At 49.5% G+C, this 14119-nt stretch overlaps 1 protein-coding gene across 1 annotated transcript in view; it reads left to right on the top strand.

Annotated features, from left to right (window-relative positions):
• CSUI_008232 (histone lysine set) overlaps positions 1-13178 on the top strand; it is a 15679-nt gene extending 2501 nt beyond the window's left edge. The window contains exons 3-15 of the mRNA XM_068068366.1: positions 715-792; positions 1649-1736; positions 2440-2514; positions 3220-3340; positions 3871-3967; positions 5459-5762; positions 6660-6788; positions 7928-8051; positions 8832-8986; positions 10102-10200; positions 11174-11215; positions 11954-12013; positions 12452-13178. Of these exons, the coding sequence (XP_067919660.1) occupies positions 715-792; positions 1649-1736; positions 2440-2514; positions 3220-3340; positions 3871-3967; positions 5459-5762; positions 6660-6788; positions 7928-8051; positions 8832-8986; positions 10102-10200; positions 11174-11215; positions 11954-12013; positions 12452-12595 (1516 nt within the window). The 3' untranslated portion in view covers positions 12596-13178. The remainder of the gene's footprint in view (positions 1-714; positions 793-1648; positions 1737-2439; positions 2515-3219; positions 3341-3870; positions 3968-5458; positions 5763-6659; positions 6789-7927; positions 8052-8831; positions 8987-10101; positions 10201-11173; positions 11216-11953; positions 12014-12451) is intronic.
• The last annotated feature ends 941 nt before the right edge of the window (positions 13179-14119 follow it).

The raw sequence follows: 14119 nt of genomic DNA, 5'->3' as shown, positions 1-14119 counted from the left end.
CTCATCCCGGGTAATGTGTGAAGTCTCTATCAACTGTTCGTTTTTTTCTTGGGTTTCCGTTGTACAGAAGACGCACCTGATGCATGCCTTGCACACACCTGTCGAGGAAGGGAGTCGCATGCACAGATACGTCTTCACATTTCCCATCGTTATAGTCCCATCAGCCTACGGGCGGACCTCTGAACCGTGGCTCGCGCCATAGCAGACACCATTATAGCTACCAGAGCACTGGGTGGGAATCGACAGCTTTCCTTCTTCGCGTGTGAAGGGGTCGTCGCTACTTCTTCGGCATGGAATGCTAGAGCGCGTCAGGCTAAATAGCAAGGTTTCTGATTTCGTGTTACATAGTTGGCCCTTACAGCCCTTCAGAATAGAAAAAATCTCAAGAGAGTCATAGTGGAGATAGGAGAGTCGCATGAATGTAGCACCGCTAGTACTAATTTGCGCAAGAATAGGTGAGTCGTGAAGAGCGAACTGACGCATGTGCTTGTCTAGGAATGCAATCCTTCCGAACGTCCGACTTTTTCTGCTTTTGGGATCAGTAATCAGTAGGGTATGAATTCACGACAGTAAGTAAAGTTGACTCTCCTTACCATAAGTCTAGCTTACGTACCAAATTTCTCTAGACGCTCTACAGGTATATCTGTTACACCTCTTCAACCTCTTCATTTCCATGCCTATGTGCATGCTTCAGTTTCGTTCTTTCNNCTTCAGAAGGGTTGGACTGGCATGTGCGGAGTGTTTCAAGTTCACCGGGAGTTTGTACAATCACGCGAAGATCGTCTTGGAAAAGTAAGTGATAGAAGAGATACCCCCCCCCGCCCCCCCCCGACGGAGCCTTTCTTCTGAGCGTATACCTTCCCTGTGATAAGGTGCTCCTTGTTGCTTTCCATGCGTCGCCATCCTTACGCAAGAAGCTTGTCTGTTCTCTGTGTATGGCATGCGGAAGTCCATAGCGTCTCGTGTAACAAAACAACACTCTCCAGAGGGGCGAGGAAGGGAGCCCTCAGTCTTTCTCCCCTCTCTGGCCTTCGATCCGCTCTGAGGCACGTGAAGACGACACGAACTAAATAGGCCTGTATACACCGTGGGGGGTGTCGGGCTTGCTGCACAGCAGGTCTTCTTCCTCGTAAGCACGGCGATGTGCGGCTTCTTGTTTTTGCGTCTGTTTTTTCTTTGCGTTAGAATGTACAGCTGCTCCGATATATATCTCTCAGGAAGATCCGACGATAGCCGTCTCCGTCCTGGTATATTGCATTCAGCTAACGAAGTTGTATACCTGGGTAGATACACGTATAGATCGATACACATACGGTGAGGGGATTAGATATCTGTTCAAGTTCACAGGTTACATAAGGCGATCGTAACGTGCGATACGTCCTGATATTCCTAATGTGGCGGCCGGTGGGTGAGTTTCTCTTGGCTTGGCAAAAGACCGCACAGACAAAGCAGGTTATTTTGTCGCCAAAAGCGCATTGACGGGCAATCGTGAGAGCAGAGGATGCAACTGCTTAGGTGTTTTCTCCGTCTTCAGGGACTGCAGTCAGTCTACATTACCCTGTCTATAGCTTACTGATACCTCTACGTATGACACTTTGTAAGACTAGGAGAGTGCTGTGCTTTCGTTCGTTCTCTGTGTGGAAATCAGCGAAAAGAAAGAAGACTTGGAGAAAAGATCACCTCACATCTTCTCATCGCTAGAGGCTTTATTACACGGCAGCAACCTCGAAAAGCGAGTAAGCCCCATGTGAGCAGGACAGTGTCAGAGACGCAGCAGTCGTGAGGTGAGGAGACAACTCCGCAGTTTCGTACGTATAAAAGGGGCCTTTCACTGTTACGCTGATTGTGCCCGTCTATGCCATACTGAAAAGTACGTGGCACATCACACAGCCTGCACAAGTGTGCATGCGTTGCTCTGTAGGCACAAGGCTCCGCGGGAGGATAAGTGGCTCATGCAGCATCGGTAGATCAATGTACAAGATACAACTACACCGATCGGACCCTGACTTACTTCTCTGAGCTATGATAGATGATGCAGGACGGTGGTCTATAAGCTATCTCACTTTACCTGTCTTTATAGTGGAAAACAAGAAGCGAAGGAGAAGACAAAACGATCTAGCTGTATCATGCTTTAAGAAGGCATAGCTAGCTTCCTCTCTCCCTCGTGTGTCACTTTGGTTTTCATAGATTCTAGACGTTCCATGCCGAGGAAGTGCGTACAGGGCGTAGCAGCGTGCTAGGTTATCCGTTGTCGTCGTCCTATCTTTTTCGCGCTTTCCCCGGCACTGAGACGTCTTCCTAGCGCCTCAGCGACGATGCCTCTAGGTAGTTCTTATGTGTGCATATGTGTAGCGAGGCTGTTCTCACGTGGCTAGCTGGCTAGCTACACCACAAACTTCCCACGGAATGAACATGCGTGTCATTCTTTGCCTTTTTCAGGACCTGATCTTAGGTCCTGTATTGCCTTGCACACGAGGCTGCGGGGCTGTCTATTGCAGCTCGACATGCAGGAGCGTGAGTACACAAGACTTCTTTATCCTCGCTATCGTGTCCTCTTACAGTCTAGCACTGACTTGTGCTGGAGCTTCATCTGCTCACCTTACATATTCGTACGGTGGCAATCTGGCTACGTTCCAAGACGAAGAGCGTAGCCGAGGTAGAGGCTCGCACAAAGTCTCGCTTGAAGCTGTTCGGGAAGAGGGGAGGTTCCAGTGAGGGGGGATGAGTTCGCCCGGTTCGCTCATCACATCAACAGCAACAAGCACAGTCCCTCCTTCTCAGTCTACCCTAAGTATAGATAAATACACGCACGCAGGCCAATGGCTGCCGACCCCGTGCGTCCACATAAGAAGACATACGAGGACAGTTGTCGTGTAGAGCAGAAAAGGATTCAGGGAACCGACGATTTGACGCTACGGCGCCCGCAGGCATGACTACCTACATGACGCAACTTTGTCATCCCGCTATACTCGCTGTTTAAACAATGTATGCATGTATTTATATACGTGACTTATGTGCTTCTGTTTTTGAGACGATACAGTTTACTTTGAAGACGTTGTCAGCTGCACGTGCACGTGTCCTTGAAAAGGATGCTCGTGAGAGATGTGTGTTATTCCTGGGTCTTCTCTAGGGAAGTCATACGCCAGCGGTGGCTGTCTACCTGCCCAGTGTTGTGTCTGTTGTGTCTGTGCTTCATCGGTCTGAGGATTGCCCCTCCAGATTGCTGAGACGCTCCGCCATCATCGCCTCGTTTGTACGGACGCAGACCCTACGCGTGTTCGAGCGTGGAAGGCCTTTACTCGGCATGCTATGAAGTATCATGAAAACTTCATTCTTGGAGGTACGTTGACGCTATTCACGCGTTCGACCAAGCTAATGAAGCAACTAATCCCTCCCCGTCAACATGCTCCTTTAGCAGCGTGCCTACCGTAGAGATGCAGTCTTGCCTCATGTTTCTAGTTTTATGGCATGCAGTGTTCTATTCTGTTTTCAGATGGAGTCGTGACCTCCCTTCTTCTCTCAAAAGGGGGAAGCAACGATGAGGCGATACGATACCCTCTATGACGATGGCTTTGGCTCTCGGTGCACAGACAGCAAAGACAGACAAGCTGAGAGTGGCAGAGCTTCTCCCGTCCTTCTATTACAATGCATGCAACGACTTCTTAGGCTACAGTGGACTCCCCCTGAATGCCATTCCCTGTCGTTATACCGTCACCCATACATACAAGGAAGTTCAACCCTAAACCCTAATGCGACTACGCACGCTGGAGCCCACGGATTTCGACTACAGATCATCCGTACATATCTCATGTCCAGTAGATGTCTTCAAACGCATATTTGCCTTGCTTTCTCGATGACGAATGTCTGCAGGACTCACCTTCGCTCAGATCATTTGTGATGTGCGGTATGGAGGGAAGACTGTTGAGGAAGCGATGCGGCCTTTCTTAGGCTTCCATGCGAAGAGATGGTGAGCTGAAAGAAAAAACAGTCAGACCTGGCGATACCCAGTTGAGTATAACTGCAACCTCCATAGTAGCACCAGGAAAGCCCTCCATCCACCAGGTGATGGCGGTAATCAGATAGGTTGGTGCAAAGAATGATGCCAACGAGTGTGTCAGCGAAGTGACCCACAGCGTGAGAACGACTGAAGCGGGGCCTAGACTGCGGCCAAGGATCTCCCACGAAACCCTCTCAGTTGACAACTAAGTAAACTAGTGATACCTAGGACAGATAAACCGGCCGAAAGTAGCTAGGATACGATATTGAAAAAGAGACAGACGGTTTACAGTCAAGATTCAAGAAAGAGATAGATGCGACAGCATCTCCTGATCTTCATCTTAACACAAAACAAGGTCCTCTGGTAAGAAGGATTTGCTCTTATCTTCTTCATGCCATTGCACGACATACTAGTCTCACGATTCTTTGTAGATCAATGACACGGGTAGCCCCCTCCCTTCGCCTATTTCGTGATTTCCTGGTCATAAGCTGTCGCTTCTTTACAGCAGATCCTCCCGTTCTAGGGTAGGTTTTCGTGTCACCACTCACAGGTGCTGATGGCGGGTCGTGTGTAGCTAGCTAATCGACACACTAGTACGTCAAGCACGCTATATGAGTAGTCTCTCAACTGCGAGCTCCGAATTCCATGCCCCCACCCCACAAGAGATGTGTGTCTTGAGGAGAGACACTGTTGTTGCGGAGTAATCCGAGTTCGCCAGACAAGGAATAGAATGGCTCTCATCTCCAGTGTCACAGGCATGATAGGAGAGGAAAGCGTATGCCTACACCTGCCTATCTGTAGGTATATAAAGTCACATGTGCACGGTGAATGCTTCCAGTTAGGAGAGAACTGGGGAACTATCTTCACAGACTTCAGGAGGATAAGACGATGTAGTAAGAGACTTCCTGTATTACGCCGAGAGTATACAGGGACTTTAGGAGTTGTGGCAGGGGGTCCAACCTGCCTTTGTACGGTCGTTGCGCGTTCCTCTCAAGCCCAGTCAGACTGTACAGAGAAAAAGGCCTAGCATGAAGCTAATCCTTTCTTCTTTCGATGTAGTTAAAATAATATTTCCTCAAATTATAGAATATTTTTGTTCATAAAAAGTTTTTTGATGTGTTATTGAATATAAACGACAAGATCGATGCACTAAGGAATAACAGGCAGCAACAAGCACGCACAGGTAGACTGTGATACAGGAAGGCACATACGTAGTGATGACTATACGTCAGTATAAACAGACGTGTGAACTTAGACAGACGCGTTCAAGGACTCACGGGTGATTGACGAACTGAAGGGTTTGTCACATTCCACAGCACTTTTCATATGTTGAACGGAGGGTGTATACGAGCGGTTGTAGGAGATGATATTCGTCTTTCCTCTGCTGCAACAGCTACATCGTTCGCGTGGACCCCGTACACTGCATGCATATTGTTTTTTTCTACTCAAAAACTGATATAGGGAAACTCTTGGAGAAAGGCGACGAGAGCGAGGGACCAGAAGAAAGCAAGAAGGGGAGAACCTGCGGCCCGATGACGCTGCCAGGCTGTCGAATAGCGGCAACACCGCGTACAGCAACAAGAAGGCTCGTACGAGGGAAGATGTTCTCTCGTCGTTCAAAGGTCGCCTCGAGATCATGAGTGAATCCTTTCGCCTTTTATCTTCTTGTTTAATCACTGCTCTTGGAGAGACAGAGACGGTGTCACCAGAGCGTAACGCGTCTTGGGCACAGCTTTTTTCTCTCAGTTTCTATTCACATTTACTGGTGAGTTAGAAGGAGTTGCTGAGAAGCAGACGCCTACATCACCTATATACGGGACGAAACTCTTGATGAGAAAGCTGTCGTTTCCTCATATGCACCTGTGCGTGAAACTGTGTACGTCGCCTAGGTTTCTATCTATCTGTCTATAGATGTAACTATCTAGACGTATGGGTTCGTAGAAACAGCACATTCTAGCCAGTGTGAGAGGGTGTTCTCCCTACCGCACTAGGATACTGCGTGCAGCTCAGCCCGCGAGCCCTTGCATCGGCGCCGCGAAAGAGAGAAGATTTGATCAGGTTTCATTCCATGCAGGGAGGAAGGGAGTACGCAAGGGGTTCTAGCGCAGTGCATACTAGACTCGCGCGGTACAGAGGACCCCAGTTTGTAGCCACCGCGTGACCTCGGCAGTAGGAGACCGTACAAATTGGTTCTGCATAAATTATTTGAAAACGGCTATTAAAAAGTTCAATACAGATCAGATTAGACATATAGGTGGCGATCTCATAAGTTCGGTGCTACAACCGCTATGATGGACGAGCCGCCATAGCACCAAGTTTCTTCAGTTCTCGGGTGGGTAAGCTGCGTACGTGTAAACAACGATGCAGAGCGATATATAGGTGTACAGGCTGTAATCTCTGTAGAGTCCACGTCCGTCCGTCTTGCCAAGTACGCTTTGTAATCTTCGGTAATGATCTACGTCACGTTTCCTACTGTTTTGCTTCGCACTCCGCACTCACCGTCTAAAAAGAGCAGTACAAGTAGATTTGATACTCCAAATCGGCTCTCCGTTCGTACACCACTCCACTGACGAAGCCCTTATAGACGCACCCGTTAAAGAGTAAGGACGGCCCCTCCATTTGCGACTAGACCATCGGCAGGGACGTGTCTGGGGTGTCGCAGGGTACCTTCGATCTTGTGAACGTCAACATTGAGTTTGATAATCCCTTGAATGAGCGATTAGCACGCGCCCGGAGCCGACTCTCGGAAGAGGCACCTGGTAGAGACGTTTTTGGACCGCAGTGTCAGAAGGTGAGCCGGCCCTTCACTGTTTTACTCCCCCGGTGTGCTGTGTATGCATAGAAGACTCCACCGAGGCATGCACGCTTACAAAGTGAAGCTAGCTGAATCGTGATCCTGCTTTACTGGGACACGGAATTTTGCGAAAGCGTTCCTAATCCTAGATCTCAAGAGTAGAAGCGGAGCACGTATTGTTACGAGTTACAAAGGGCCAGTGGTGAGTACTTGCAAGTGCGTGTATTTACAAGGACGGTCCGTCACCCGATAAGAAGGGCGCGCATTCTGAGGTGTACATACTCCGCACCCTCGTGTGTGTACCCGCGTCCGTACTCTTTCTCTCCAAGCTACCGCTAGCTCAGTACGATTTGTAAACCACTCAATGAAGATATGCTTCTCTTCCTTACGTCTGGATAAAGAGATACATCAACTAGGAGACACTTCCTAAATTCACCCCGTGCCGTACTAAAGGATGTTCAGTTGACACTCTCTGCATGAGATTGTCTGCTGCTGAAGGGAGACCTCCCAGTTTCGGGCAAGCGTATCGGTGGCGGGACAAGCCTGGCCAATACTGGGAGTAGCAGCGGAACGGACGATAGAATTATGATTCAATACTAGCATCTGCGGGTGGCGCTAGCAAGCAATTGCGTCGCTCAGTCGTAGGCTTCCAGCAGCTGAGTTGAACCAAATGCTATAGGGTGCTCGAGAAGACCTTCGTACTCAAGTGAATCTCAAACAGGGAAGCCTGGCTTTCATACCCAGCTGCCCGCCGGCTATCATCTTACTGTCCAAGTTCGTCAAGCATACCTCGGTGCCCTACATGGTTCTAACGGCAAAGGCGTGGATATACACTTCTATTTACATCGATGTGCCTGTATCTCTCCGCCACTCGGCGGTGTAGTCTTCAGGGTCTTGTGTGCTTGAACAGCCCGCTTATCTTCATACCTTTCCTGTGTATACGTGCGTTTGTCTTCGAATACGCCTAGATCACCTAGTCAACACGATCCGGTTGTTTGGGAATAGACTCCCTTTGTCCTTTGGGTCGGAGTAAGCGTCCGAACGTCTGGTGCACACCGCATTCTTGTGCCTCTCGTGAAAGCCATCAACTTAGCCTATAAGGCGGTGTCACATAATGGTGCTAATGATGTATGTAGCTCCTCCGAGAGGTGAAAAGAATCATAGCATGCGACGACAATGACACACAGCAGGAAGAGGATGAAACAACTAGCAGAGGGCATGATATTCACAGAATCGCGGCCACTGCTTCAGGGGATGCCGGTAAGCTCTTTCTGAGATATCAACAGCTTATCACTCTAGGAGTGTCCTTAACTGTCTAGATGTCGAATGGGTCGGCCGTGGTCTTGTCTCCTAAGGAACCGTAAAGCACCTCTTCTATTTCTCTTGAGCGACTCTTATTCGCATTGTGGCGACGAAAAGTGTAGATATAGGTAGGCTGGAAGGCGGTGAAGGTGCCATCATAAAGGAGATAGAAGAGTAAACCAAAGACCCTGTTAGTCGAAGACAAGGCGTCATCGTTACGCTTGGCGTGAAAGATCTGAGGTTGAGGAATTGAAGAATCCGTACGAGAGAAGCCCGCCAGGCTGCTGTGTAGTTTTCCCCCCCAGGGGCATATGTGGGCCGAAGAAAAGAAAGACGGAAGGGGGTGGTGAGCTGTCTCGATAGCCACTGGAGGTGCGCACACGCAAAGGGAGCGACCCTGAGACTGCCTATACTCAGAGGTTCCTGACCTGCCAGACTATATCAAAGGGAATCACGGATTAAAATTGCAGACCCAACATACTCTCCCTCTTGTAAGAAAGAGGCCCGACCTGCCGTGCTCCTCAACAGTCATTTTTTTCTTGTGGCCCTCGATCATATTCCTGCGGCCTGTCACCGTGCTGCTTGTATGGACGTTCTGTTCGTCATACCTAGCACATGCAGCACACCCGCCTCGTCATCCCTCGATTGCAGTCTGTACATTCTTATGGTCACCTTGTACATGCGTACGTATCTTTCTTCTGCAAACTGATTGATGCCTGCTCGTCTGTTTCTTGGCAGGAAAGAGCTTCTCGTCCGGGGGAGGAGTAGCTGAAGAAGAAGAAATCTTCCCTCCCTTCATTGGAATCGGGCTGTTCTCGGCTGTCTCCATGACGAATCACTCATGCTGGCCAAACGTAGAAGTCGACTATCCTTATGGTGATAAACGGGCCGTGGTAAGAATCACGGGAGTGACGTAGGGGGGGAAGGGGGGCTTCGTCTATCAACGCCTCAATATCTACGAGTGAATTGACTTTTCAACAAGCATAGCTCATAGAACTTTCCTCTAACACGTTAACGGAAACAGAGACAAAAAGTCTTCACGTATGCTCTGCTCGTAGCAGGCAATGTTGGCGTGCCCACTAGGAGGAATTTCGTTTGCAGGCTGAAACACGGGTACATCTAGTGTGGATGGACAGAGGCGCCTCGCTCTCAGTGTAGTTGCATTCTCAAGCAGGGTTATCCACCCAGGCCACGTATTACTTCTCATGGTGAGCTATCCTCTCTCTATAGTTGGATGTTGTCCAGGAACAAGGGTGTGATGAGCCGTCAAGGTGATGCTGATATAAGCCGAGGATAGGAAGTCACGATTTTAGCTGACGTGTTACCCCCTGGATTGAAGGGAGAAGACTGCTCCTGACGTGTTCACCGTTGCACGGAGGAAGCTTCGGTAAAAGCGCGATTACGTAACAGGAACTAGCGAAGTTCTACGAGGGGGCATGTCTTGGGGTGTCTAGGCAGAGAGACATTAGAACGTATGTGGCCTCACTCCGGCTACCGCCGTAGTGCGCCCGTTCGGATAGCTTGGTCCCCGTAATCCACGTCGAAAGTGCGTTTGCATGGCATCGCAGTGCCGGAGAAAGGCGGTATCAGGCTTTGGTGAGAAGATATAAGATTGGGTAGTATCGCACATCCGCTGTAGTTCTATATTCGGTGTTTGTATGCAGTCAGTTGTGGCTTCTCCCCCGTCTCTACGTGTTCGTCTGTGTGTCCGTCTGTTTATATGCGTCGCCTTGACACATTCATCTATCGGGACTCTGTCATCGCCCGTAGTTGTATCGGTGTGCGTCCTCTAAACAACTGTATGTACTCTTGCTTCCTTCCTCCTCTACTTTGCTACCTGCGCCTCGTCCTTCTGTACAACTGCTAGCTGTATCTCTATTCCGTTGCACATGTACATCTATCTAATGCTACCTATCCACGCTGTCCGTTTCCCTGATGTGCGCCTTTCTCGCCATTTGCCCCTGTCCTGTCTAGTATTGATTGGTGCGCGGGAAATGCATGGGCTCAGGTACGGGCTCTGCGAGACATTAAAGCGGGGGAGGAGCTGCGCCAGTCTTACATTGACGAGACGTTGCGCCTCCGTAAACGGCGGAGGCAGCTAAAACAGGTAGGGAGGGGGAATATGAGAGACCTAAAGGGCGTATCGTCGGTTCGGCGAATTCGGTCTCATGCATGCAATTCACCTTATCGCGGGGTTATATCTGCATGCACACCGGTGCTCACTAAGAAGATGTAATCACATCATCTATGTGGAGTATTTGTATGAGCAGTCCGATGACAGGGTTCGGTTCTCCTTATCGATAGCTTCTTACAGGAGTGGCGCAGCAACATGGTCGTGCTTTTGCTTTGTAGCTTTGCATAGGCGAGTGGAGATAGCAGTGCTCAGGGATTTTTTACCAAGTCTGTTCGCCCTACGAATCCGTGCGAACGCTCTCTATTGAACTGCCGTGGAGATAGCATTGCCTTCGTCGCGGGCTCCTGCAAGCGAAGGAGGCTTCCAGGTTCGAACTACGCAGACTGAGTGGTATGCCTTGATCCCTCTTGGCGTTCACAGGGACCGTAGCACATCGGAATTCGTTGTCGGTCCATCAAATCAAACCTTTTCGATCTTGCTCGCGGAAAGGAATTGTGGTATTTCTCAGGGTGATATCGATGTTTCGGCTCCACAGCTGTTTTTACTGAGTCGCGCCGTTGCGTCTATCTTCGTGCTTGCTTGCTTCCTTGGACATTAGCGGATCGCTCGCCGTGCTTGCTTCTGTGATGCATGCTCATTCATTGCCTGTTAGTCGTAAACAGCAGCGTGTCTGCCAGACTAGCAACGAACTAAATGTGTAAGAGTTGCTCCATGAACTCGATTCAATGGCGAGTGTGAGACGTCATCGTGTATCTAATCAGTTGACTTGCGTGGCGAGTGATATTTGCATGCACTTTCCTGCTTGGACGTAGAAGACACGGCGTCGTTGTGTTCGTGGGCCTATCTTGACATCTTAGCAGACATGCGGATAAAGGGTTGGTGAATTCTCATATAAGCGACGATTTTCTTTTTGACTTTCTGTACAATGTGGCTCTGGTGCATGCAGCACTATAAGTTCACCTGCAACTGTCCAAGATGCCGAGTAGAGGTATGTGAGAGTACCTGGCAGTTTCACGGGGAGCTTCTGCCGTCAGTTTCTTGAACTGAGCTAGGGAGTGTGCGTGGTGCAATGAGCTGTTTTATGGACCCTCTCTCAGCCCCTGACTCACTTTTCTTCAGATGTATAATGCTGGCGTCGTGGCTATGCTGAAGTCCTAACCGTCGACAGTGCTATGCTCTACTACAGGAAACAATGCCTTACAAGATGTAGTCGTAGTAATAGAGCGAATAACACCCCCCTGGCGGAGACACCCGCTTCAGGCAAAGGCGTGCGCAGCTGGTCCTCCTTTTCCTGTCGCTTCGTCATCGCTGGTTTTGTAGGGAAAACATCTTAAAGGAGGAATAGGGAGTCCTGCTGACGAGTTTGCAGCGGTTTGCACTATTCATGTACACTTTTAGCGTGTAACGAGGCTTCGCGCACGCATACGGGCTGTCAACTGAAGAGGCAGTAGCTACGAGAAGAGCTTTACGCAAACAGCTACTAATGGTTTTCGCCACAGCTGCTTCGATAGTTGAAGATGCCCCCCCCCCTTCCCGTCATAGAGGGCGTGATTTTCTATGTATAGATAGATGTCTGTATCACGTGTCAGCCGTCACACTCACAGCTCCTTCAGCTGTGGAGACATAGGAGAGATCTAACTTAAGGGTGGCTAGTCTGAGAGGAACTAGCGAGAAGCAGATCTCCCTCCACCTGTGCAAGTTTGACAACTGCTTCTGTGTATCGCAGGCCGCCGAGATATCGTTGCTGCGCAGAGGTGCGCTGCCACCTGATGAGCCATACAGAGGGGTGAGCTGGGGGTATGCGTAACTAAGGGCAGATCCTCAGAAACAGAGACACACCGGTGCTAAAGTAGGCTAGAGATCACTCGCTCCCTGTTCTTTCGTTGTTGGGTGCAATACTGTGGATTCATGAATCGAGCTCACCACAGGCTTGTCATCACGCTTCGCTTGTCTAGTCTTGTGTGATAGAACATTTAGGCACTTATGTCCATATATCGATTAACTGAAGATGGACCGCCCATCTCCTTCTAGAGAAGGCTACTCTCTAGCTTTCCAGCACAGCCTGCGACAAGGAAGGCAGAATGCGAAAGAAACCTTTCAGAATCAGCGAAGTATCGGGAAAAGCAGCCCCTTCTACTACTACTACTCCTACTTTACCTTCCTGTTGAAAGATGGGGAGGCTCTTATTGTTTTCTGTATATGGCTGCCTTCCTGACCACCACAGGATGCTCTCGCTGAAGCAACGGGAATAGCACGGGATGATATCGAGAAGATTCTTCAGTACGATGCAGAAAACGTCCAGTCCGACTCAAGTGATTCCTACGATGATCACCATGACGATTCAGACTATTCCGAGGAACGAGAATAATAGTACACGGGGCACCCCGTTTTTCTTTTTCGCCTCCATGTGAACTACAGAGGGGGCCTAGACTCGAACCCAAAAGAACCGCCATTCTTCTAACGTCCATGATAACCGCCGAACATGCACTGGCTTGGCTTCGTCTTAATTTTCTTGATGTAGAACTTCAACCTCTTCGAGATAGACGAGGGAGGGCACCAGCAAAAGCACCTACACTTTCATAGGGGGATACGCACTGCGAGAAGGAAGGAGAGATCAGGAATGGCAGTGGGGTTCTTTCTTCTTCTTTCTCGCCACGCCTGTTGCAGGTCGAAAGAATTCGCCAATAGTACATGGAAAAAGCAAAACCTCCTTCGCTGAGCATGCATCAGGGGACAGGAGTGTAGAGATTGTCTACTATCATATTGTAGATGTTCTGTTTACGCTCCTATTGGCTGTGTGGATCTACAGAGATAGTTGTTGCTTGAGCAGATAGATAGTCAGCTATGCGGAACGCGTGGTGTACGTACACCTCACATACCAAGTATACAGTGTTTTTATTGTTACTTCACCTTTGGGAGGTACTCCAAGTGTAGTTGTTATGGGTAGGTAATTCAGCTGTGGATCTAAACAGCATCTGACCGTCTCCACTGGGGATAAAACCCTCATCGCAAGGCGGCCGTTTCTTATTTCGCTTGACAGCACGAGCGCTGAAGCTTCTTGTGTTCTCCTACTGTCTTCGCACGGTGCGGTCTTCGTTTTCCGAAGACGGTAAGTCGTCCTTTTAGCTCAGTGCTGGCGAACGGCTGTAACCGTCTGAGGTGTAAATGCGAGTAGGGGCACCTCGCCAGCACCCCCAGGTCTCAAAAGTTCTGGTAGGAGTCGGGGGAAGCGGCTTACAAAGGCACTAAGACTTCTGAATCTTTTGATATACCGGGAGATAGATAGGGCAAACACTCTCCGTTCCTTTTCTTGATCGAGGCGTCGTCCTACACCTCACCCGGTGTGGCAACTCCACTTTTTCGTATGCTGGCACTGTTCGGACGGATGGACCGTGAGTAAGGAGATGGCGCCTGACCAAAGACACCCATACGCTTCTTCTATTCTGAGGGGCTTCTGCTTTTCTCGACACATGTTCTTACACCGGCTATAAGTCTGCGCATGTATACTTACATGTATACACATGTTCACGATGGAGAACCTAGTGTACGTCCAACGCGAGGTGTGCTACACCCTTGTTGCTGCAACATGCACACCCAAGACGCGTACTGATCCGCCCAGGCACTCTGCCTCGTTATCTATCATACTTTCTCCTCTCCACGCAGTTCTACCACTGCAGCTCAGGCGTCGGAGACACTAGAGCTCCACGGATTTCCCGCAGTGAGAGAGGGACTCTTGGTAAGTGACTGAAATGACGACTCTTAAGAGCCTACGGGGAGCTATGAGAGAGACGCCGCGCGATCACAGTGCACCAGGCGGGCTAATACATAGAATGTTGGTAATGTCCTCCATAGCAATTGTATAGATTGCCTGAAGGACGATCGACTGCTAGGG

Source organism: Cystoisospora suis (assembly GCF_002600585.1).
Source record: "Cystoisospora suis strain Wien I chromosome Unknown contig_4568, whole genome shotgun sequence".
NCBI classification, from domain to species: Eukaryota; Apicomplexa; class Conoidasida; order Eucoccidiorida; family Sarcocystidae; genus Cystoisospora; species Cystoisospora suis.
Note: the sequence above shows the minus strand (reverse complement) of the source record. Positions and strands in the feature narration are given on the sequence as shown.